The following is a 25,104-nucleotide window of genomic DNA, read 5'->3' on the forward strand; positions in this document are numbered from 1 at the left end:
GGGAATCCCAACACTTACAGGGCTGCCTATAAACAAGTTTTGGAGGTTTCCATGGTAACCAGAAGGGAGGGTCTGCAAAGTTACGCAGTGAATCCTCCCACGATAAGGCTTAAACTACAAAAGTGACATGCAGTATTTTTAAAAGGGGAACTTAGTCTCGGATTTGTACGCAGTGGAGAAATGCGTTGGAGGGTTGCCTGGTTTGGGAGTGGTGAGTTGTGTTGTCTAAGGGTGTAAGAGCCTATAAATAAGTGGGATAAATGTGGGAAAACAAGCCAAATGTGAATGAATGCTTGTACAATTTATAGGCAACAAGATTTAGGGATCTCACAATAGTAAAAAATGGTCCCATAAAGTAGATACTGAATCCACTGAGCAATAAAGAACTATTTTATGGTAAAGAATGGTTATAAATGCAGTCCTGACCCCCTTGTAACTGAATCTAGTATCTTCGGCCCTACAAATTTAAAGCTGCACTGTGTAACTTTTCTGATATAGGGTAAAATATGTGGAGAAAGGAGCCGACTCACATTAAGAATGCAAGTTTTCCAAGTTATATTTTGAGCAATGAAACCATTTGCAATTGAATATACTGTATGCACGATTATGTAAGTGAAGTTTAATGTCACACTGTTGTAGCCCCGCCTCCCTTCCCACCAAAAAAGTTACACAATGCAACTTTAACACATTTTCTATTATAAACTGAGATGACAGGACACAAACAAAAGCCGGTTTAAAGATGAAACTGAAAAATGAGCCTGCATGGATAACTCTGTCACATTTAAATGCTGTAAATCAGGGGTCTCTAATCTTTTTCCTCCGGTGAGCTACCTTTACAAAAAGAAAATGCCAAAGAGCTACTCATTTTAGCAGTAGGATGACCAGATTTTCAAAATTCATAACTGGGACACACCCAGGTTGGGATGGTTGATATAAATAAAACTGTGAAAAGAGCGTGCAACATAATATGAGGCACTTCTGACTTTTTTTTTTTTTTTTTTTTTTTGCTTTATTGTCATTTTCTGTATTTTGGCTAAACAAATTAAAATTTATGCTCCTCTTTACTGTTGGGGAGGATCAGATTAGTCAAAAATGGTGATAGTCCCGTTTTAGCCCTGGTTTAGACCTGATGTTGTCCTGGTTTAGTGTTAGTTTAGTCCTGGTTTAGATCAAATTGGTCAAAAATAGGAACACCTGTTACATTTCTTGTATAAAACTGGGACAAATCACTGGTTTTGTATAAATCACAGGGCTCAAAACTGGGACTGTTCCGGGCCAATAGGGACGTCTGGTCACCCTATTTAGAGGTCACAAGAAACTGAATATAGGAAAGCCTTAGATGGGGAACGGCTAGATATACTTATAAAACATAAACCTTTATCCATTTATTAGTGCACAAAGTTAGGTAGTAATTAGTTAGTTAATCCAGAAACCCCTTGGCAAGCTACGTGGAAGGGGGTGGAGAGCTACTGGTAGCTCCAAAGCTACAGGTTGGAGACCCCTGCTGTAAATAATAATAAAATGAACAAGGATTTGGGGAGAGTACTGCTCAAGTAATAGTAATTCAAAGAGTAACTAATATGACAAGAACAAGAATTTTATTAAAAACTTACCCAAGTAAAAACTTATTTGTATAGATGTACCTAAGTACTGAGTGCAATCTCCATGTAGCTAATCATTATGAAACATTTAAACTTTAACTCATGTCCACAGCAAAACAACTTCTTCCATTACACTATTTTTCCTGATGTAATATATTCTGTTGCAAGCCCCGTATTGTCCAAACACCTGAACCTTGCATGCTAGTACTTCAGTGTATTGGAAATGTCCTTTTATCATAGCAACCAAGGCCTTTTTTTTTTTTACATTGTGTGTGGACCGGTATAAATAAACCTATTCACTTGTGCTTTTTTTCTGTGCTTGGCCAAGGTTCTGCCTGTGACCTTATTTCCTGTCGGAGCAGCCGTGGAGCGATGATGTCACCCCATTCGCCGTCCCCCCTTAAAATCCCTCCTCCCTACACACACACACACGCGCGCGCACACACACACGTACAATGTCATTCTGCATTCAGGGCCTGTCTTTTTGAATGTCTGCTCTGAGAATTCCTCCCGACTCAATAGGTGTTTTTGTCCAATTGTATTTGTTTTAGCTTTTTTCTCCTTCCTGTTATTTCTTTACTCATGTGTTTCTTTATCACTCTGCTCTTTTGAAATCACGCGGCGCTGACTATCTTGAAGGTTAAGAGGTCACTTCCCCCATTTGTCTCACACGCAGATAGTGAAGGAACATTCTCAGTCAAAAACAAGGTTCAAGTCTGCATGCAAAGTAATTAAAGGTGTACAGTGTAACTTTTTTAGTAAAGCTTCTGCCACCTGCTTGTCTCCATGCAGGTAATATTGTTTTGTTTAGAATGTTCCGTAGTATGACATTAAACTTATTTCCAGGGAGACAGTGACACTACCAAGTCAAGTTACAGGCCAGATTTGCGGAGTGGTGATCCTTTATCTTAGTATCTTTTGAGTGATACAAAAACCTGTGTATTTCAAAAAATGCAAGTACTTAATGACATACTGTCTAAGATTCTAGTCAAGACAAGCCCATAACTGACTCCCCACCAGAAAAGTTACATAATGCACCTTTAAAGGGCCCATTTTACGCCCATATTTTCTGATCTATGTTATAATACTGTTTCCTTATCACAAACATACCTGGAGTTGTGTTTTGTTTCATTCACTCACTCAGGTTTAACACACAAACTTCTCTCAAACATAAAACACTCCTTGTGATGTCATGAACTAAAGGAAAAATGTAGCTGTTAAGATGGAACAGAGTATTTGGAGCTTTGGAGATGTAGACAGACTAATGATAAAGGGTTACTCAAACATATGTGAATGAAACAAAACACAGCTCCAGGTATGTTATATGTTTGATGAGGTAACAGCTTTATAACATGGCTTAAAGCTTATAAAAGTCGATTTATGAAATATAGGACCTTCAAACTGTTATGGTTCAACTTACCAGCTGGTCATAACAGTGTGACTTTTACATTGTGTTTAGAATTGTCTCATATTATTCTGATTTCAAACCGTAACTGCGATTCAACCGTAGCAACTGCTAAAAAAAAGTGGGATTGAATAGCCATTTGACACACAATAATTCACTGCAACATTACACATTTTCTCCAATCTTGTTAAATTTCGAGTTGGTTTTAAAATGATGTAATGTTTGTAACTAAACCCCTCACATAAATAGACTGAAACCCAACAATTTCTATTCAGTACTTAGATCTACATAGTTCTCTTTGACAGCTACTCAATGAAACCATCAGTGAATGATAAATGGACGGTTACAGCTGTAAATCAGGCTCCACTACAGTCTACACCTAAGAAAACAAGAGCCAGCGGATAAACATGGATACAGTAATTCAGCTTAAATATCAAGTTGCAAAAGGAATTGAAAAAAAAAATGCTTGAATTGCCATAATTTTTGCCTTTTACAAACCCTTCTAATGGGGCTGAAGGATTTGGTATAAATGTGTAATTGTAGTTTTTCAGACAAATAAAGTGATCATATTTACAGTTTAAACATGTCCAAAAGCATTAACCTTTGAGAGGGAACGCTGAAATATTAGCTAATGGATTATCTTAGAGAACAAGAGAGGTTAAAGGGCCCACACTACTTTACTGACTGATCTCTGTCATAATGTTGTTTTCTCATCACAAGAGTACTTGGAGATGTGTTTTGTTTCAACTAAAGGTAAAAGGAGCTATTATCTTGAAATGTACCATTAAATTACATTACAAGGTAGAACAGAGCATTCTAAGCTTTGGAGATGTAAACAGACTAATAATAAAGGGTTACTCAAACTGTGTGTGAATGAAACAAAACACAACTCCAGGTCTGTTTTAGAGGAGGTCAAAGCATTTTAACTTGGCTTAAAGCTTTCAAGAGTACTGTATTTTTCAGACTATAAGTCTCTGTGGAGTATAAGTCGCACCAACCAAAAAATGCATGATGAAGAAGAAAAACATATTCTTCATCCTCTGTGTCACTTCTGAGCAACTCTGCGACCTCCAGAGGTAAACGGAGCGCCGCTTCCTCTTCTGCGTAGCTCTGATCAGACTCAGCATCAGTTCCAGTTAGAATTATTCCGGCCTTTCTGAATCCCGGCAGGATGGTTTCAGTTGTCTTTATGTTTGTTTAATTTTTACATTGTCAGTGATACAGAAGTAGTGGTGTGATCGTCTGATATGATACCAGGCAGGACAGTGGCTCTTTCCCTTTCTTCTGCAGCCGACATGCACAGTAGAGTGCGAAGTGACAGTGGTACAGGAGAACACAAGCCTAGAGCGCCCTCTCATCAGGCAAGGCAAGGCAAGGCAAGTTTATTTGTATAGCACAATTCGTACACAAAGTAATTCAAAGTGCTTTACAGAATAAGATTAAAATCATAATAAAAACAAATCAAAACATAAATAATCACGAAGATTAAAATAAAAAAAAGAAAGACATAAATTGGAGAGAAGAGTGCAGTGAATCAGTGTGAAAATTTTAATATGTAAATTGCACCAGAGTATAAGTCGCAGGACCACCCAAACCATGAAAAAAAGTGCAACTAATAGTCTGATTACATTTTTGCATGATATAGAATCTTTGAGGTACACTTAATTGTCCTTATCATCTCCAGATCTTCAGCTAGTTCAGGACTACCTTAGCTGGGGATGTCTGAACTAAAAAAACAGCTGATAGTTAGATCACAGACAATGAGGGTATATCAAGCCAAATTACAATTCAGATCTGTTGAGAGGCGACCCCACTCACGGTACATTTCCCAAGATGTTTTAAGTATAAAAAATCGCACATAATGAAACAAATGTCATAATCCCATACTGTGGGAAATTTCAGGCAAAGCAACATAGACAGTGAGATGGCGGATCTACCCTCCACCCCACTAGAAAAGTTATGCAGTGTGCCTTTGAGCATTTTAATATCTCTTAGATAAATGAACCTTTCTGCCATTTTCACTAGTTTCAAGTACACTTTCAACAACCCATAACAGCACCACTATAGTCTCTCAGTCTGATGTATCTGATTTGTCCTTGCTTCGCCTCCTCTCCGCTCATTGCCTTCTTGTCTCCATGGTGTTTCAAGTTAAGTATCTGACAGGTGCAGAAAGCCCTGTATTAGCCTGCCAGCTCCAAAATCAACAGTAAACACTTTGAGGAAGGCCACATATCCGGATGTAACGTCCCACTTCCTCCTCTGGGCAAAAACCATGTGGAGAGGGCCATAGCTACAAGTCTCCAAGGGGTGGACAGCACAAGTGGCAGGGCTACTTTGAGCGCAAGGGGGGCTTGGCTTGTTTACACTTTGATTGGCAGTTTAATGTGGCGCTGAAGAAGGGGGCGGGACTGTGTTAGGGATATATTAGCATAATTCCCAGAGTGCCAGTGGTAAGATTGAGTGTCCCAGAGCTATTCCTAAACCGTGACCTACAGTAGCATTGGCTCAGTTTACCACAGAGGCCAAAACACTAAGGCTGCTTTCACATTAGAGCATACAACACTTCAAAATAAGGGCTAAACCAGTACTAAACCTGGTCTAGACCATGACTGAACCAGGACCAGAACAGGACTGAATTAGGACTAAAATCAGAAGTAAACCTGGATTAAACCATGACCGAACCAGGACAAGAACAGGAGTGAATTTGGTCTAAAACTAAACCTGGAGTAGACCATAACTCAACCAGGGCTTAACTGTGACTGAACCAGGACTAAACTAAGAATAAACCAGAACTAGACCAGGACTGAACCAGGACTATGATTTGACCATGGCTAAACCAGGGCAAAACACAGAACTAAACCAAGACTAAACCATGACAGAACCAGGGCTCAAACCAGACCTAAACCAGGACTAGACCATGATCGAACCATGGATAAAACCAAAATTAAACCTGGACGAGACCATGACTGAACCAGGACTCAAACCAGAACTAAAACTGGACTAGACCAAGACTGAAACAGGGTTAAAACCAGAACTAAACCTGGACTAGACTATGACCAAAACAGGACTAGGGTTAGTGCAAGACTGAACCAGGACTAAAATGAGAACTAAACCTGGACTAGGCTATGACTGAACCAGGGTTAACCAAAACTAAACCTGGACTAGACCATGACAGCACCAGCACTAAAACGAGAACTAAACTTGGACTAGACTATGACTGAACCAGGCTTAAAACCAAAACTAAACCTGGAATAAACCATGACTGAACCAGGACTAGGACTAGACCATGACTGAACCAGGACTCGACCATGACTAAACCAGGACTAGAACAGCACCAAACCAAGAAACATCATATAGCATTAAGAAAAACAGACACTAAGAAATCTTGAATCTTAAAACTACACAGTGTCACTGTTCTGGTGGAGGGAGGCACCACTTGCTTGTCTCCATAAAGATTTTTTTACTTTCCCTCAGATGTTCGACAGTTTGGCACTTACCAGTCTCCATGAAGACCAGTGGTTACAGATCAGCTCTGCAGAGAGTTGTATTTTGTTTCATTCACACGTTTGAGTAATCCTGCATTATTAGAATGTGCACATCTACAAAGCTCAAAATGCTCTGTTCCAACTTGTGATGTCATGTAGTGGTAGTTTTGAAGTTAACATCGACCCTTTTACCTTTTGTTCATTAAAGAGTGGCAATTCCAGGACTGAAATCATCCAAATAATTGTAGTGAAGATGTATGGAGTTTAAAAACAGCATAATATGAACACTTTAAAGTAATTTCTGAGCAATAAAAACACCCACTCAATTTAATAAACCCAAGCAGACAAAAGTTACAGCGTGCAACTTTAAATCTTCAAGTCTATATATCAGGACTAAACCAGGAGCCAGAACAAGTGTGAACACAGCCATACACTTCAATACCCTGACAGTACAGTAAAGAACATAGTGATTTGCTATGGGGGTTTGGTTTTAACTTGTGATAATTTGTGTGCAACCTAAACAAGAGTCAATTGTGATTCTGAGCCAACATTTCTCCGGTCATTGAGACAGGGGCAGTTTCATTTACACCCTGGCGACAGAGAGTCTGTTAGCGAGATGCCATAGTACAGAGGGGGGACAGATTTAGGTCCAGCTCTCACCTCACGCTGCCAGGACCGACAGGGGCACGCAGGGGTAACTGTACCGTTAACACCCCCGACGCCAAAGCACCACCCTACGCCCGCCACAAAGCCACGCCCCCCCTGTCCTAAATCCAACCAACTCTCATTGGAACGGTCTTCCCTCCACACAGCAACAACTCATATTTACCCAGACCAAAATAAACCAGGGGCCAATCACAGAGGGGCAAGAAGAGATATCAGTGAAGATTGATACCTGGCCATGGGAACAAAGAGACATCAGGGGAGAGGGGATGAGTGATGTTGGCGATAACTAGGCTACTGCATTACACAGCAAAAACAGTTGAAATGGCTTGAATTCAGAATATTAAAGGGCCCATATTTTCTGAACCATGTTATAACATTGTTTCTGCATCAAAAACATATCTGGAGTTGTGTTTTGTTTCATTCACACATTTTTAACACACAAATCCAGCATATTTAGTTCTTCTCTAAAACTGAAAACACTCTTTTCCACCTTGTGATGCCCCACTGTGTTTTTAAACTTCATACACCTTCACTAGAATCATTTGGATGATTTCAACCCAGGAATTGCCAATCTCCACTGAACTAGCTCTTCACTTGAAAACTATCGCTTCCTGACATCACAAAATGGAACAGAGCATTTTGAGCTCTGGAAATGTAGACAGACAAAAAACAAAGAATTACAAAACACAACTCCAAGTATGTTTTTGATGAGGTACGGACATTACAACATGGCTACAAGCTCTATAAAAGAGTCTATTTTGCGTAATATAGGACCTTTAATATTTTGCCAATCCCATGTCACTGGAGTAAGAAGTTGTATTGCGAGACATATAGAAAGTAGCAGTAGTTATTAAGTTAGTAAAAATGCAGAATTTGGCTGACAAATGCCACAATCTGTTATAATGATGTTTCGGAGATGATTGGAGCAGTCTGCACTCACGGCAACGGAAGGCTACCATGGCAACCTCACAAATAGGTGCCCTACATATCGGCGGGGCATTGGGTTACACTGCTCTGTAAACAAACACATAAACAGAACAGGCTACAAGAGGTGCTACAGAGGAGGATGTGTGAAGAAAAAATTAGCAGCAGTCTAATTAAGAGACACAGGGGTCAAGACAAACACGTAAACATGAAAAGCCTGCTTCTCCAGGGCCAGTGTTAAAGTGGGGGAGTCGGTCAGGCATCATTACTGTAATTGTAGCTCTTTTTCAACGCCCACTTCAAACGCATTATAACCTCCCCTTTTCTTGGTTTGTTTATGGAATAAATGGTGCTAAATTATGGGATGGGGATGACTGAATGAAGGTACACAAACTGGATTGTAAAGAGTTTTAGGTCATAACAAACTTAGGTCCACAAAACTGTAACAATATGAATTTCAACGATGGAATAACATGATTGCTTTTTGATTGCTGTATATTTTAGTGAGCAAAAAACTATGGTAATTTTCCACTTAAAGTTGCATTGTATAACTTTTGTGGGGGAGGGTCAGGCTTTGTCTGGTATTAACCCTTTCTATCTTCACATAGACCAAACCAGACCAAGTTACAGGTCAGATCTGGGGAGAGGCAACCCCGCTCACGTCAGAATGCCTGTTTTTCTAGGGATTTTTGAGCTATAAAACCACCTGTAATTGAATAAATGTAAGGTAGAGCGGTTTGATATCATACTGTGAAACATTCCATGCAGAGCAATGACATATCCATGGAAACAAGCAGGTGACGAACCCCCAACCGAAAAGTTACATAGTGTAGCTTTAAAGAGCCTGTATGTATTTGTTCCCATGTATTTGAGTAAAACTGGTCTTGCCCCAGTACTGAGACATATATATGTAGTAAAAGCAGCTTTCGAGGTCAAAATAAGTCTGCTGTCAAATCAGGAAGTGCATGTTAGCATTCTAGTTGTTGTTAGCAGAGGCCCTGATCTCTGAAAGTTGTGAAAAGTGCTCATAAACCTCAGATTGCCTAAGATATGTGAGGAATAACTTTGAACCACTGCAAACTGTTTAAAATGGACAGTAAAAATCAAGTCTTTAAGATGCCTTTGAAATAGTCATTTATGAGGTATTAAAAGGATTTGGGGATTTGTAATGCATCCAGATAAATCCCAAATGGTTTAGCTGGTCCTGCTACTGGGGGTGCGACAGGAGGGGGTCTCACCCGAGAAGTAAATCAGTGTAGGACCGCCACTGCTTGTATTTTTTTCCTAGATTCGTCTCGATTGACTTGTGGTGTTTGTGTGTTGTTTAATGTGGTCCCTTTGCTTACAATCTGACCACATTTGTATGTTCTTTTCACCCAATTTTAGTCCTGGTTCAGTTCTTGTTTAGATTAGGTAACTCTAATTCAATCCTTAAAGATCGCAAACTTGACTCTTGTGAGCTTTAAGTCATGTTAGAATGTTGTTACCTCCTCAAAAACATATCTGGATTTGTCACATGTTTGAGTAACCCTTTATTATAAGTCTGTCTACATCTCTAAAGCTGAAAATGCTCTGTTCCACCTTGTGATGTCATGAAGCGGTCGTTTTAAAGTTAACAGCAAACTTTTACATTTAGTTCAGTAGTGATCGGCAATTCCAGAGCTGAAATCATTCAAATAATTCTAGTGAAGGTGTATGGAATTTAAGAACACAGTGGAGCACTTCCTATATTACCGCACACAACTCCAGGTATGTTTTGGATAAGGACTCAACATTGCAACTTATATCAGAAAATATAGTTCAATATAGGCCCTTTAAATGCAAATCAAACCATGTTACATTTCGTTTAGTAAAGACAATAGTGTGATTTTAGTTTATAGAAGATGACACATGTTGCTTCACTTCCCTTCTCTTCACACCGCCTCTGTACCAGACAACCCCAAATTACCTTAAACACACACACAAGCTCTCTCTCTCTCTGGATAACAGCGCATGGAGCCAAACACCAAAACACACACTATGAAGCAGGAAATGTCAACAAAGCAGAGCCACTTCTCACACAATAACTGTTTTCTTCTATAAGAGACGTCCTCCTGTGGATGGGGATGTTTATCAAAACCATTAAGAGTCTTCGTCAAGGCCAATTCCGCAACAACAACTAAAGACTTAACAGAGATGGAATTCTTAATAAGCGGCTGACAAAGTATTCTTTATGATGGCAACATGCCTTTGAATCCACACAGATCATATTGTGCAAACAGAGGAAAGCAATGTTGACATAGCCTTGCATATTTGAAATAAGTTATATCTTAAAGTTTGTATATTGTGTGAAATTAATTCCGTGAGTGAGCTTTGAGCCATGTTAAAACATTTTTGGAGTTGTGTTTGGTTTCATTCACACAAGTTTACACACAAATCCTGTGTATTTAGGCTGAGTTCTTCTCTCAAACAGAAAAGACTCTTCGAAAACACTGTTCCACCTTGAGATGTGATATGGGAAGTGCTTCACTGTGTTTTTAAACTCCTTACACCTTCACTAGAATCATTTGGATGATTTCTATCCTGGAATCTCTATAAGTAAAGGTAAAATTTAGCTGTAAACTTGAAAACTACAGCTTTATAACACCACAAGATGGAACAGAGCATTTTTGAGCTTTGTCGATGCAGACAAACTAATAATAAAGTGGTACCGAAACGTGTGTGAATGAAAGAAAGCACAATTCCGGGTATGTTTTTGAGGTCACAAGAGACAATTTTGCATAATAAAGGATTGTAGTTGGATGTATTGACCAATATTAAGCCACGTCTCTTTTGTTTACTTGTTAAAAATAGTTCTGGCTAATGTTAACTCAGTGATGTTACAGCCTGCTAACCACACCAATGTGTTTTTCCTACCAATCAAAAGCATTACAAAATCAAACTCTCTATATTCTAAAAATATATCATCAAAGCTCCAAACCTCATCAGCAGAGAAGCAGTTCACATCAAAGACTCACTGAAGGCCATGTTAGAAGGCTAAAAGTTTGTGTTAAATTGATTTCCTCAGAACTGATATCTTTTAGACTTGATTTTCAAACTTTATGGCCAGTAATAGAGATGGTTATTTGCATAGAGAGTGGGCAAGTTAGAATCTTTTATCCTCTGTAAAAAGAATTAGTCTGGTCTGTATGGATATGAGTTCGGTTTCTGATGAGGAGAGGAGTTAGAATACAGTTAGATTAGGTCTATAAGTGAGTTACCATAGACTGTTATTTCCTTTAGACCGGTGTTAATATTGCCAACTAAAATATTTTGTCATAGTTTTTGTCAGCGTAATTTTAACTGAAAACGAAATTTAAAAAGTAGCCAAATGATAATGACTAAAACACACATTTTGTTAACTTATAGGTGCACTAACATTTCTAGTGGTGAGTACGCCACCTGTTTGTCTCCATGGAAATGTTATTGCTTTGTCTAGAATGTTCCACAGTATGGTATTAAACCTTTTTATCTTCATGGTATGCAAACCAGACCAAGTTACAGGTCAGGTCTACGGAGATGCAATCCCGCTCACAGTCACAACGTCTCTTTTTCTAGGTATTTTTGAACTATAAAACCACCTGTAATTTAATAAATGTAAGGTAGAGCTGTTTAATGTCATACTGTGGAACATTCCAGGCAGAGCAATGACATACCCACAGAAACAAGCAGGTGATGGATCCCAACCAAAAAGTTACTTCGTGCACCTTTTAGTTATAGCTAAAATTAGATTTTATTTTATTTTTTACTAAAAGCACTGATATTTTCTTTAAATACTAAAAATTAAACATCAATCTACTAAATGAACAAGTGCAGACAAGTTCCAAGTTCCACTTTTCAATCACCGACCCACAAACCAGACCACAAAGCAGTGCGGTACAACTTACCATTGTAAAAAAATAAAATAAAATAATTAAAATATATTCTCAGGCTGACTAAGACGTTATGGATTTAGTTTAATTGTCCTGATTTGGTTCAAAATTGAGCCCATTTTGGTGACTCTTTTGGTCATGTTTTCATGATTTCATGCAAGTTTAGTTACAGCTTTAGTCTCAGTTTAGTTCAAAGTCTCTTGATGGTGAATGTGCAGAAAGTGAACTCAAACTGACTAAAATTAGACTTTTATTGAGAAGACTAAGATGAAAACTAACCACTGACAAAATGACCACAGCTTTAAACCAATGCAATTTCAAAAAGCTTACAACATTACAACATTATAACAAAAATATGGCAGAATAAAGTTATCACTCACCCTGATCACTTCTGGAGTCTGCTGGATGAGAAGAGTCGACCCACTGTCTTTCACCACACTGGACACATTGGCCCCTTCACTTCCTGGTTCTGCTGTTGTCGTGGAAACGTGGGGCGGAGCTTCGGGTACAGGCTCTGATACAGTCAGAGGTGCTGAGGAATGCAAGCTTGCAGGTGTGGAGGAGTCTATTGATTTCGGCAACGGTTCTGATATGGTAACTTCAGTAACTGTAGGTGCTTCTGTGACTTGAAGAATAGGTTCTGGGATTGAGAGAGGCACTTGTTTAGGGGGAGTTTCAATCTGGCAACCAGGCAAAGGTTCAGGTGCACTTTCGGACATGTATGTTGTTAAGTGGGACTGTTTTGGTGGGATAGCTGGCGGTATTTCACTTGACAACAGGATCTGATGTTATTAGCAAATTTTCTAGCGGGGTATTTGACCTGCTAGTAGATGCTAACGTATCTTGAAGCAACCTCATCACCTCTCTCTCTTTGCCACTACTTCTTTCAGCACTTCCTGTACTCCCAGCCCCAGAGTCAACCAGTTCTTGAGCGAAACTTTCAATGCTTTCCAAAATCCTCATCAAAAGCGCTCCGTCTTCCTCCTCGCCAACTCCACCTTGGTTGCTTGGTTCAACGTGGGACAAGGCAACAGGAATTGGAGACTTTGACCTGGGCCCATTCATAGATACAGGCTTCTGGATTTGAAATTGCGTTGATTTGGGTTGAGCGAAACCATCATTATTACTGAGTTTATCCCGCTTCCTGGTCTTTGCTGGAAGTGGCGGGTTGCTCATACTTTGCGATAAGTTTTCTAAGTCCATCAACAGCTTGTCAATATCTTCGTTTCTATGCGTAACAGGTTGAGGCGTTGCCAGATTTGGTGGGGTAGAAGCAGGAGGCCAGCTTGGACTATAGCTGGAATTAACTTGTGGATTATTTGACATATGAAATTGCTGGTTTAGCACAGGCCCATTTACGTTACTTGACTGTTTTGGAGGAATTTCGACCATTTGTTCAGGCGGGTCTTCCTCTTCGATATACAGGGCCTCCATTGGGGATGCTGGGGGTGTGTGCGTGTACGGAGGCGTAGGAGAGGTGCGGAGAGGCGAATGAGAGGGGGAGGACGAAGAGCTTGATGAAGAGTACGTCACAGATGGGACAGTTAATGTGTGTTGACTTACTGACGAATGCTGTAGACCATTTGTAAGTGTAGGAGTGCGTGATGGAGAACTTATGGGTGATTTCGTGTTAGAATCTGGTTTCAAGGACGAAGAGATGTATGATTTTGTTATGGGAGGGGACTGGACTACATCTTCGTAGCGGGGTGGTTGTTCGTTGCCGAAAATTGGCGAGAAAGGCGATTGCTGAAGTGAGTGAAGACTGTTCACCAACTCCGCAAGCTCGCTATGCCCTTGCCCACTGCTGAGGCCTTCCAAATCCAAGGGTAGTCTTTTCAGATAGGAACTAAGTCTCGTCATCATCGCTCGGTACACACTATCAGGGCTGGCTCCTCCATCTTCGTGACCGCCGCCTGCTTTCCGGCGAATGCACTGCTTGATAATATCGGTGCATTTCTTCAAATCTTCCGAGCATTTGAGCAGGATGTCCAAACACGCACGGATATCCTCCCCTCCACCGCTGCCCGCCTCCGCTCGCGTTTTCTCCAGCAAACGAGCGATGAGATTCTCCTCCCCCATGGTGCTACGATACAAGGACGTAATCGTGTTCATGCTCTGGTCTAGGGAGCTGATGCTAGGGAGGCTTCCAGTAGAGCCCCCGCTTGCTTTGGTAATAGTGGACAGGTTGCTTGAGTTTCCTTTCTGTTTGGCCTCCTCTAAGCTTTTACCTAACCCAAATGACTGCACATTCTCATCATTGGAAGTACTTAGCCCATTCGTCATCCCATTAGCAGCGCCATTAGAAGTGACAGTGGAGCTAAAGTGCCCATAGATAATCTCCAAGTCTGCGGACCGCCGACTGAACGAATCCGGACGCACTTTCCGCCCTTTTCTAAAAGTGACATGATTTGAGGATGAGAGGCGGAGCTTGTCAAAGGAGAATTCTTTTAGCTTCCCACTGGCTAAATTAATAGCTTCTTCGGTGATATCCTTTAAACTGCCGGACAAGTTCCCAATAGATCCACTTGATGCTTTTTTACTTCGCAATGTGGATGTGTCTTCGCCTATGGACAAATTACCACTGCTCCCAGCTCTTTCCAGACCACTGCTGTACCCGCTATCTATTGAAATGCTTTTACCATGATTGGACAAATGTTGACCGATATTTCTAGACTGTACGGATGCGTTGTTTGCATCTTTGTATGTTATTTCTGGAGCAACAAGCAGCTCAGAGCAGGTTCCTCTATGGGCCAGGGTGCAGTCCAGTCCCTGTGATAGCGCCCCACATGGCCCAGAGCAGTAGTGCACGGCATGGGAGTGGGCGCGCCTGTCCACTACCACGCTATTGTAACAGCTTATACTGCTAACCACAACACGATATGCAGCTGCCATGATTGCGAATGTCCAAATGAAATGTCAACAAAAGATAATTATAAAAGTGATATTTTCATCCAGTTGATAGGAAGAAAAAGTTAAGGGTCATCTTGAAATAAAAACTAAAAATTTAAATTTAATGAAATAATCCAGTTCGCAATGGTTAGATTAGTTGTTGCACAAGTCCCAAGACAGGATAAAAATGTTTGCAGCCAAGCAAATAGAAAAGGAAAAACTTGAACTCCAAAATTTGCAGTAATAAAACAATGCAGCAAACCAAAAAAAAAAATATCAAAAATAATCCAAGAAATGCTTTAAATTCGTCACAATCCTCTCCTCTTCAGAAATGTTTAAAATCTCCAAAGCTGTGAATAGCAGATGTACAGTCCCTCCTCTCTCCACAGGCTCCCCTCTTAACAGCCCTTCATTACCCACTAATGACAGTCGTGATGGGGGCCACAGCGGAACATCCAGCTGGGGGTCTCATCACCCATCCCTCCTCACCCGTGCCCCCAGAGGCCTAATCAAAGCTGGGGGAGACTTCAACCACCGTCATACCCCCGGTGCCGGTACATCCCATGGGTAGTGATTTGACAAAAGTCCCCCTTATTTTTCTATTTGGATTGGTTTTGAAGCAGATGTGAAATAGTAAAAGATGGGTCGCAGATGGTTGGCTGAAGCTTGCTCAGTGTGGGCCAGTCACTCCGAGTCGCTACGTCTCCAAATCTCAAGAGGAAAGCAAAGGAAGTTTTTGGATAGGACAACGCCAACTGCAAGAGAAGAGAGAGATAAAATATGTTAGTGAACTATTCATTACAGATGATGAGGTGTAGACAGTTGAAAAGCAACAAAAATACACGAATGGCAACCAAAAATGTTCATTTTATCTTCTTGTATTGAAAAGAACAGTGGCTTTGCAGGGCTGCAACATAAATCTAAATCGAAACGTCTGAATGGACCCAATTAGCAAATTGCAAAGGCTGCAGTTTCTGAAGTACTGTAACTTCCTCCACAAACAAAATATCCTGTCTTGTTCTGCATAAGAACGGCTAACACTGTAGTTTAGATCTGTACAGACATATTCTGAAATATGATTCCTGAATACATTTGTCAGTTCAGTCTCTATAGTCTCTTTGACAATTCTTCTCAACACGTTTAAACATTCAAAAAGAATCTTATTATTAAAACATAAATTGCAATTTGATATTTTCCCCACATTGTTCAGCCCTGCTTTGCAGCTGGAATATATCAACAACTACACCTCCTAACTTATTATCTGTATAAAGAGCCAAAGTTTGTGGATGTTTAAGTGTTTCTTGGAAAACACTATACTGATTTATGCTCTGGCAAAACAATGTTGAATTTGGTATGTTTTTGATTTTCTTATTCTTAGCAAGTTTTCAGACTTTTTGACTTTTCAAGGGAGGATTTTCAAACTGTAAACTTAAAAATATTGCTTTTTCAAAAGGATCCAAAACATAAAAGTGTCATTAGTTTCCTCAAAAGATTTGGATACAGTAACATGGCATATATCCACTTATTATGTTCTAAAAGTCCTATATTATGCACAATTGACTCTTGTGAGCTTCAAGCTGTGTTATAATGTTGTTACTTCCTCAAAAACATAGCTGCTGTCATGTTTTATTCACATATGTTTGGATAATCCTTTATTATTAGTCTGTCTACATTTCCATAGCTCAAAATGCTCTGTTCCACCTTGTGATGTCATGATGCAGTAGTTTTCAAGTTAACAGCTACATTTTACCTTTAGTTCAGTAGAAATTGGCAATTCCAGGTAAGGTCTCTGTTTGAGAGAAGAACACAGCCTAAATATGCAGGATTTGTGTGTTAAGTACGGGTGTAACGGTGCATGTATTCATGCTGAACATCGGTACGGGACCTTTGGTTCGGTGTGGGGCTGTGCACAAGTGAGTTCACGCAATATGTGTGTGTTTACATTCAGCCACTACATGTGCAGCTATACAGAGGCTCGGCTCTTTAATATTCACAAGAGAACTTGTCCGTGATTGGGGCGGCAGCGTTTCCTTGGCCACCTTGACAGCAACTGTCTACCACTTTCACTACGTCCCTCCGAACCATGTGAATCCTCGCAAAACTCGCCGTGCCCTAGGCCTCACTCTCGCCTTTCGCTGGCACGGAAAACCGAGGTACGTACCGAATCGTGGCTTTTGTATACATTATACCTCTAGGGTTAAATATGTGTGAATAAAACAAAACACAACTCCAGGTATATTTTTGATGTGGAAACAACATTACAACATAAATCAGAAAAGAGCACAATATAGGCCATTTAAATATCCTTTAAGAAAACCATGCAAAGAATGTTACCTTGAGTCAATACTAAGTGGGGACAAGCGCTTAATCTTCAAAGAATATAAATTACAGACATTAGCCTATAATAACCCTGCTATGATCTGCATTCCTAATACAAAATACAAAACTATATTGCACATTCCTTGAGGTGTGCATTTGAATGTAAAGGTGCTTCCTGGTTTAGTGGAGACAGGATGATTGGTTGGTTTTGGAAGAGGCGGAGGAGGAGGAGGTGGTGGGCACAATGAGGCCGGGGGGGCTGTGGCACCTGGAAAAACAACTATTAAGTATGGAAAAAAACACACAGTCACCTCAGATCACTGTCTCCCTCTCTTTCTTTCCTCTCTCCTTTTCCCTCTTTCTCTCCGTTCCTCTTTTTCTCTCTCTCTTCCCCTTCCGCTCTCGTTCCTCCCCTTCTCTGTCACTTCTCTTTGTGTTTCTTTATCTCCCTTACTCTTTCTTTCTCTCTTTCTCCCTCCCTCTCCCTCTTTGCATGTCTTTCTTCTTTCTGTCTGTCTATTTCTCATCTCTTCTCCATCTCTTGCCTCTCTACAGTATGTCTCCCTTCTTTCTACCTCTCCTCTCTCCCCCCCTTCTTTCTCAACCCCACTCTCTTGTCTAACAAACTTTCGCCTCTCTCTTTCTCCCTCACCCTTGTACTTTCTCTCCCTCTTTCTTTTCCTTTCCTCTCTGTCTCTCCATTTCTCTCTCTCTATCTTCTCTCTCACACACTCCCACTCTCTCTCCCTCCCCTTCTATCCTTTTACCTTCCACCTCTCTATCACTCATCCTTCTCTCTCTCTCCCTCTCTTTCTCCCACAATCTCTACCCCACCCGCTCTCTCTCTCTCTCACTCCTCTTTCCGTCCCCCTCTTTCGCTCTCTCTCTCTTTTTACAAACACACAACAGCTGGATGCCGCCGTGGCGCTGAATCAGTCTTGGGCAGGAAATTACTCTTCCTGACAAGCTGTTCTTTCGCTTAAATCTGCACGGACAATTTTACAAATAGTCTATTACAAATAAGTCATACCAAGCGCCACTATCTCCTCTGTACAGCGCAGTCTTAATATATATGTGATACCAGCCATGTAAACAAACTCCACTCGTGTTTATAGCTCTATAGAAATACACAGACACACGCGCCCACTCACCAATACAGCGCATGGCTCAGTGACATCATGATGATTCAGGGGCTGCGAACACACCCATGTTTGTGTACCCAAGCCACGTGAAACCAACGTTTTATAGTAGTTTGTGAACAGTACAAGAATGTGCAAAGATATTAATTTTACATTCATAAGTATTGGTCTAAACTGGCAAAACTTCATGACAAAAGTGAAGTTTAAAGATCCTACATAACACAAAACTTACTCTTATGAGCTTTAAGCCATGTTATAACCTCCTGAAAAATATAACCAGAGTTGTGTTTTGTTTCATTCACACATGTTTGAGTAATCCTTTATTATTAGTCTGTCTACATCTCCAAAGCTCAAAATGCTGCGTTTTTCCACCTTGTCATGTAGTTGTAGTTTTCAGGTTAACATACGTTTTACCTTCTGTTCTGTGAGGGTCTAAGGAGTTTAAAAACACAGTGGAGCAGTTCCTACATTACTACATGACATCAGAGAAAAGCAGGGTTTGTGTGGTAAATGTGTGAATGAAACAAAACGCTGCTCCAGGTATGTTTATGATGAAGAAACAGCATTGTAGCATAGATCAGAAAATACTATAATATTGGCTGTTAAAATAATTCAAAATACCTAAATCTTCTTATTTCAGTTGCTACAGCTGCATTCAGGATTATAAGATTATTAAATATAGAACAGTGCATGGGTGACGTTTAATTAAAAAATGGTAGGGCGCATATTTAACAAGTAATGAAAGCCTCAGTATTAGGGCTGGGTATCATTAACAAGTTGTTGCTACGATACATACCTCGATACATAGATACATACGATATATAACTCGATACAGTGCACTTTCAATTCGATATGATATATTTCAATTCGATTTGATTCAATTCAAAGTCTTTGTTAAACCACTTCTTGTGCAAAGTTCATATGAAACAAACGTTTTACTCATCAAAACAGTGAAAATGTCAAATGTGTCACATAAACGACACATTTCACATTTCCTCTCAACAAGTGACAAAACTGTAGCTCTGTAACAAAATAATTAAGTAAAGTACACCCAAAAATACTCTTGGAGATATATAGGATACAGCAGCCCACGATATCGATAGTGTATCAGTACATTAAATGATACGATATATCGATATTTAGATATTTTTGCACACCCCTACTCAGTATAATGTATATCCTTTCAGAAGTGTATCTCAGGAATAAAAACTATAGAAAAGAACAGGTGAAAACTGTAATGTACCAGGGGTCCATTCATCAAAGTGCAATTCGGTTTCAAAACATCACAGTTTATGTTCAAGCAATGACATTCTTGTTTTCGGTCTGACACAGTTTTCCAGCTCCTCTCCTCTGTTATAAACCCCCTCTCTCTCCCTCTCTTTCTCACTCCCTTAATCTCTCTCTTTCTCTCTCTCTCTTTCTCTCTCTCCCTCTCTATCTCCCCTTCCATTCCTTTCTCCCCCTCCCTCTGTCCCTCTTTCTCTCTCTCTCCTTCTTCCGCTCCCTCCCTCCTTCTTTCTGAACCTGCCTAAAACAGTCCTCCTTCAACTTGACCTTCACAGGAAGCACTAAATCACCAGAGGCCACGTCTGTCGCTGCTGTCACCACCACAGGCGTGTTACAGCACAGTGTTGCAGCGCTTTTCAACATGTGGGACGGGCATACACAGAGTACGCAGGGGGTACATAAGGGGTACACAGGCTTTTTAAGGGGTATTTTAATGTTTCTCAGGATCGAGATAGAAGATTCAGATAAATAAAATACAAAAAGAACAGGTGCAGTTTAACGGTTATTCACAATTACTGGCACCATAACAAAATTAATAATTCACTGATTCGCATTAACGTTGTCTAATGTGTTCCCATTTCTTATGTGACCAGCTTTATTTGAATTTCAGTGCCGTTTTTCAGTTAGATCTAATTTACTCACAATACTAAATAAGATATCCAAAAATCCGTCCACAACTTTGGCCAGTTAAACGCCTTTTCCTTATACAAAAACATTACATCATGAAAAACTTCTTAAATGTTTTTTCCTACATTTATGTTTAAGTAAACTACAGAGAAAGTTAATTATCTCTATCTCTATCTCTCCATTTAAGATTTTGTCCTATTCACCTATTCGTCCTGAGTTTACTTGGGTCTCAGTTTAATTTTAATTTTAATGCGTCTTCACAGATCTGACCTGTAACTTGGCCTGGTTTGTTCTCCATTAAGATAGAAAGGCTTAATATGACGAGCTATAGGCTATACATTTGACGAGCCCTCGACCAGAAAAGTTACACAACGCAACTTGAATATTTTTTTTTTTTGTGTGTGTGTGGATTCAGACATTGTTTGTTTTTGTCTATTTTAATAATTTCACTTGTGATTGTGATTAGTCCAGGTTTAGTCTAGATTAAGTCCTGGTTTAATCCTGTTTTAGTCAAGTATTGAGACTCTTATAACACTGGTAATATTGTCTCTTCTGCCTTTCCGTAGTCAGATGCTGTTTACTTTTCGTGTGCATGTGTGTGTACTACTGGGACCCTGGAGCCTCTGAGGGTAAGTGGGGCCTTTGTTGTAGTGAAAATGCTCATATTAAATGCCCAAACATACCTCCAGGAAGCAGAGACAGGTCTGCACTGGCCCTGTCATTATCCACCAACACACGGAGACTTATGCAGGAGCTGTACGGACGCTTGGATCACACACAGAGCACAATTCAGAACCGCCCACTGAATACTACTGAAAATACACAACTGACATCCATGCAACAATGCTGGCAGAACAGTATCTACAATAGAGAAGGAACTGGTCTTCTATGTGCAGGTAAATGTGGTGCAGCTGTTTATGTGTTAGCCCTCAATCTAGAAGGTAAGGCTGTGCAATTAACTGAATTGTGATCGTGATTTCAATTTGTGTGTCAGACGATCTCCAAACTCATATAATCCAGTTGAAATGATTTAGCTTAACGTTTATTTTGGAATATTTTTATATAAATAAATATATTCATTTTATTTTTTAAATATAGAGATTGTAGAACAGCTGAATATGTAGTTTATTTTTTGATACATTTACGTTTTTCTATCCTTTATTTCATGTTCAAAGTACATTTTATTCATTTTATGTTTTATACATCGCAAAACTGTTCTAAGGTACATATTTGTAGCCTGTATTTTTTATTTGAAAGTTTTGCGTAACTTATCAATAACAAAGTGCTGAGAAGAAAGAGAGAATTGCTGAAAAAATACATCGTGTAACAAAAAAATTATCGTTTGAATAATTGTGACCAAAGTAATCGTGACAATGATTTTTTCCATAATCTAGCAGTCCTACTAGAAGGTGTACGAGTCAATCCTTGTGAAACACTGAAATTAACCAAATGATTTAGTGAAGGTGTATGGAGTTTAAAAACACAGCAGAACACTTACAAGGTGGTAATGGTCATGTGTTTACTGTTTGAGAAATTCTTATGCAGGATTTGTGTGTTAAAGATGTGTGAATGAATCAAAACACAACTCCAGGTCTGTTTTTGATGAGGAAACAGCATTATAACATGGATCAGCATAATAGTCATCAGCATGAATAGCATAATATGAACCTTTTAAGCCTGGATATATGAAAATAAGGGCATCTGATGTAAGAAAGAAAGTAGATCATTTCCCATAGGCCAAAAATGTACTGGCACTTACATCATAGCTACACTGATTAATAGAGAGACAGATAGAGAGAGTGAGAGATAGACTTGACTGATGCTCGAATGGAATTTCATTGTTACTTTTGACAATGACAATAAATCCTTGAATCAAACCCCAGAATGAAAAATCAATGCTTGACATGTTACGCATACGTAGATAACCCTCGTTTTAAGAGCTCATCTCTATTCTGTTCCATCCTCTCTCTCGTTCCCACACTATGATCAACATGTCCACATTATCTGCAGTTCTGACCCACTTCTCCACAGCACAGACAAACCTGAAATACACATGAATTATTTACTATGGTCCCGCTGCGTGCACAACACACGCACGAACACACACACACACACAAAAAGAGAAATATATGACAGCAACACTCAGCTACAAAGTCAAGCTAATCCACGACATCGATGTGGCTCCCCTGGCGAGGACACGCAACCAGCTGATGTGTGTCCTTGCAGAGAGAAAAAGAAAGAACGGGAGAAGAGAGAGAGAGGGAGGGAGGGAGAGAAAGACAGAGAGAGAGAGAGAGAGGAATGAAAAAGACAAAAAGAGAGAGCACGAGAGACAGAAGAGAGACACAGACAGACAGAGAGAGGTAGAAGAGAGACACAGAGAGAAAGAGAAAGAGAGAGAGACAGATATAGAGGGAAAGAGAGAGACCAAGAGATAAAGAGAGAATGAAAGAGAGAAAAAGAGAGTCTAAGAGAGAAAGAAAGAGTGAGAGAGGGACAAAGACAGAGAGATAAAGAGAGAAAGAGTGAGAGAACGAGAGAGGGGAATGAGAGAGAGAAAAAGAGCGAGAGTGAAAGAATAATAGAAAGAGAGAGCTTAGACAGAGAACGAGAGAGACAGAAGAGAGACACAGACAGACAAAGAGAAGCAGAAGAGAGAGAAAGAGAAATAGAGAGAGAGAAGAAAAAAGAGAGTGAGACAGAGATAGAAAGTAAGAGACAGAGAGAGACAGAAGACAGAGAGAGATAAAGTGAAAGAGAGAATGAAAGAGAGAAAATTAGAGAGGGAGAGAGAAGGAGAGAGAGAGAAAGACAGACAGAGAGAGAGAGAGACAGAAGAGAGAGTCAGAAGAAGAGAGAGAGAGTTAAAGAGAAAGAGAGAGAGAAAGACAGACAGAGAGAGTCAGAAGAAGAGAGAGTCAAAGAGTGAGAGAGAGAAAAGAGAGGGAGAGAGCTAGAGAGAGAGAGGAATGAAAGAGAAAAAGGGAGAGGGAAAGAGAGAAATAGAAAAAGAATTGAGAGAGAGAAGGACAGATAGACAGATAGAGAGAAAGAGAAATAGAAAGAGAAAGACACAGAGGTAGACAGAGAGAGACAGAAGAGAGAGAAAGGGAACGAGATAGAGAGAGAAAGGGAGAGAGAGAAAGAGAGAGAGAGAAAGCATGTTTTAATCATTATAATGTAATGGATTGCAGGGAACAGGTAGAGAAATGACTATGGTTTACAGTAACACGAGTCAGACACTATAAACACTTAGATTAGGTGAAGCTTAACTATACTGACTGAGTAAATGTATAAAAATATAGGAGATCAAACTATTTACTGATCAAAAACCTACAACAGTAAGGACAAAATACTGTAGGTCGGACCACTAGAGCATAACTTCTTCACCAATTTGACCTAATGAAACACAGATACTCAATACTAAGTTTCAAAACAAGACATTGCAGTATCAATAATGAAGAAAAAACTACAAAATGTGACCTATTTTAATAAAAGAGTTGTTTATTAAGTTAATTTGTGAACAGTCAGTTTTACTAGAAATTTCAAATCCACAAATTATTTTTTTTGTCACTGGGCACAACAGCAAGTCAAATATCATATTTAATTGTTTTTGTATTTGTCTTGTATTTTTGGTGCGTAATTTATTTATTATGTGTTTGTTCTGAATTATATTTTGTCTTTTCTCTTGTCTGCAAAGAAAAACGCATTATAAACAAAAATCCAAACCATTCATAGTTTTCCTATGGCAGACCGTCTCAGTGTAAACAAGGGGCCCCTGGACACCTGCAGCCATTGGAGTCCAGATGTACTGCAGTTTAAACTTGTAAAACGAGAGCAGGACCTTCACGCTTTCCCTTTGGCTCCACTGTTTTGTGTTCACGACGTGTGTTAGGTCTCTAGAGCCTAGTCAAAAGTGCTCTGGGGCTCTGGTTCAGGCTCTGAGGGTTGCCAGATATTCTCAGAAATCCCCCAAAATCTCCATCATCTACAGTCATACAAGTGTTAGACCAGATTATAAAAAACATGTGTTAACCACGAACAAATTACAATAATTATACAGATTTTTATGAAACTTGACAGATGCAGTGTGTTTTCTTTTTTCTCTTTCTTTTTCTTGTTTTATTTTTGTTAAACTATTTGGTCTTAACATCACAAAGTAAAGTGGTCACAAAAGGTCAGATTTATCAATTAGATGGACTGGTAAGTAATAAGTTCCACAATTAAAGAGGTACTACGTAACATTTCTGCTGGGGTGTCCACTATCTTCTTGCCTCCTTGGAGCCGTTACTGCTTTGCCTGGAATATTCCACAGTATAGCATTAAACACATGTATCTTCTGCCCATTCTAGCACAGGTGTTTTATTTTATATTGCTAAAAATAAAAGTCTAGAAAAACACATATTCTTACTGTGAGTGGGTTTGCATCTCCACAGATCTGAGTGTGGAACATTTTAGGTAGATCAATGTTGCTATGGAAACAAGGTGGCAAACCCAGCATGTGAGAAGTTAGTGCACTTTAATACTTTTACACATTCTTTTAGAGGTTATTACTTATTTAACTACTGTAAATTCCGGACTATAAGCCACTACTTTTTTCTCACAGTTTGAACCCTGCGGCTAATAAAACGATGCAACGAATATATGGTTTATCGCCATGTGATAAAATAAGTTATGATGCTAAATGAACATTAGTGAGCTGGATACGTCTTACCTGTATGCGTAAATGACAAGAAGAAACATCTCAAACTTTAGTAGCCGGACATCGACTTATACCTGATTGACAGAACTAGCCCCGACCCCCGAGAGCAGGGGTCTCAGACTCGCGGCCTGGGGGCCAACTGCGGCCCTCGGAAGGATTTTTTGCGGCCC

General features: G+C 39.7%; 1 protein-coding gene across 1 annotated transcript in view; it reads right to left on the bottom strand.

The window, feature by feature from the left end:
* The window catches only part of LOC110159685 (serine/threonine-protein phosphatase 2A regulatory subunit B'' subunit alpha-like), a 108,601-nt gene that overhangs the window by 25,618 nt on the left and 57,879 nt on the right, over window positions 1–25,104 (bottom strand). The window contains 2 exon segments of the mRNA XM_055159243.1: window positions 12,352–12,744; window positions 12,746–15,615. Coding sequence (XP_055015218.1) covers window positions 12,352–12,744; window positions 12,746–14,863 — 2,511 coding nt within the window. The 5' untranslated portion in view covers window positions 14,864–15,615.

The sequence above is a fragment of the Boleophthalmus pectinirostris genome, unplaced genomic scaffold (assembly GCF_026225935.1).
Source record: "Boleophthalmus pectinirostris isolate CB_2022bp ecotype Guang Dong unplaced genomic scaffold, ASM2622593v1 HiC_scaffold_10, whole genome shotgun sequence".
NCBI lineage: Eukaryota > Metazoa > Chordata > Actinopteri > Gobiiformes > Gobiidae > Boleophthalmus > Boleophthalmus pectinirostris.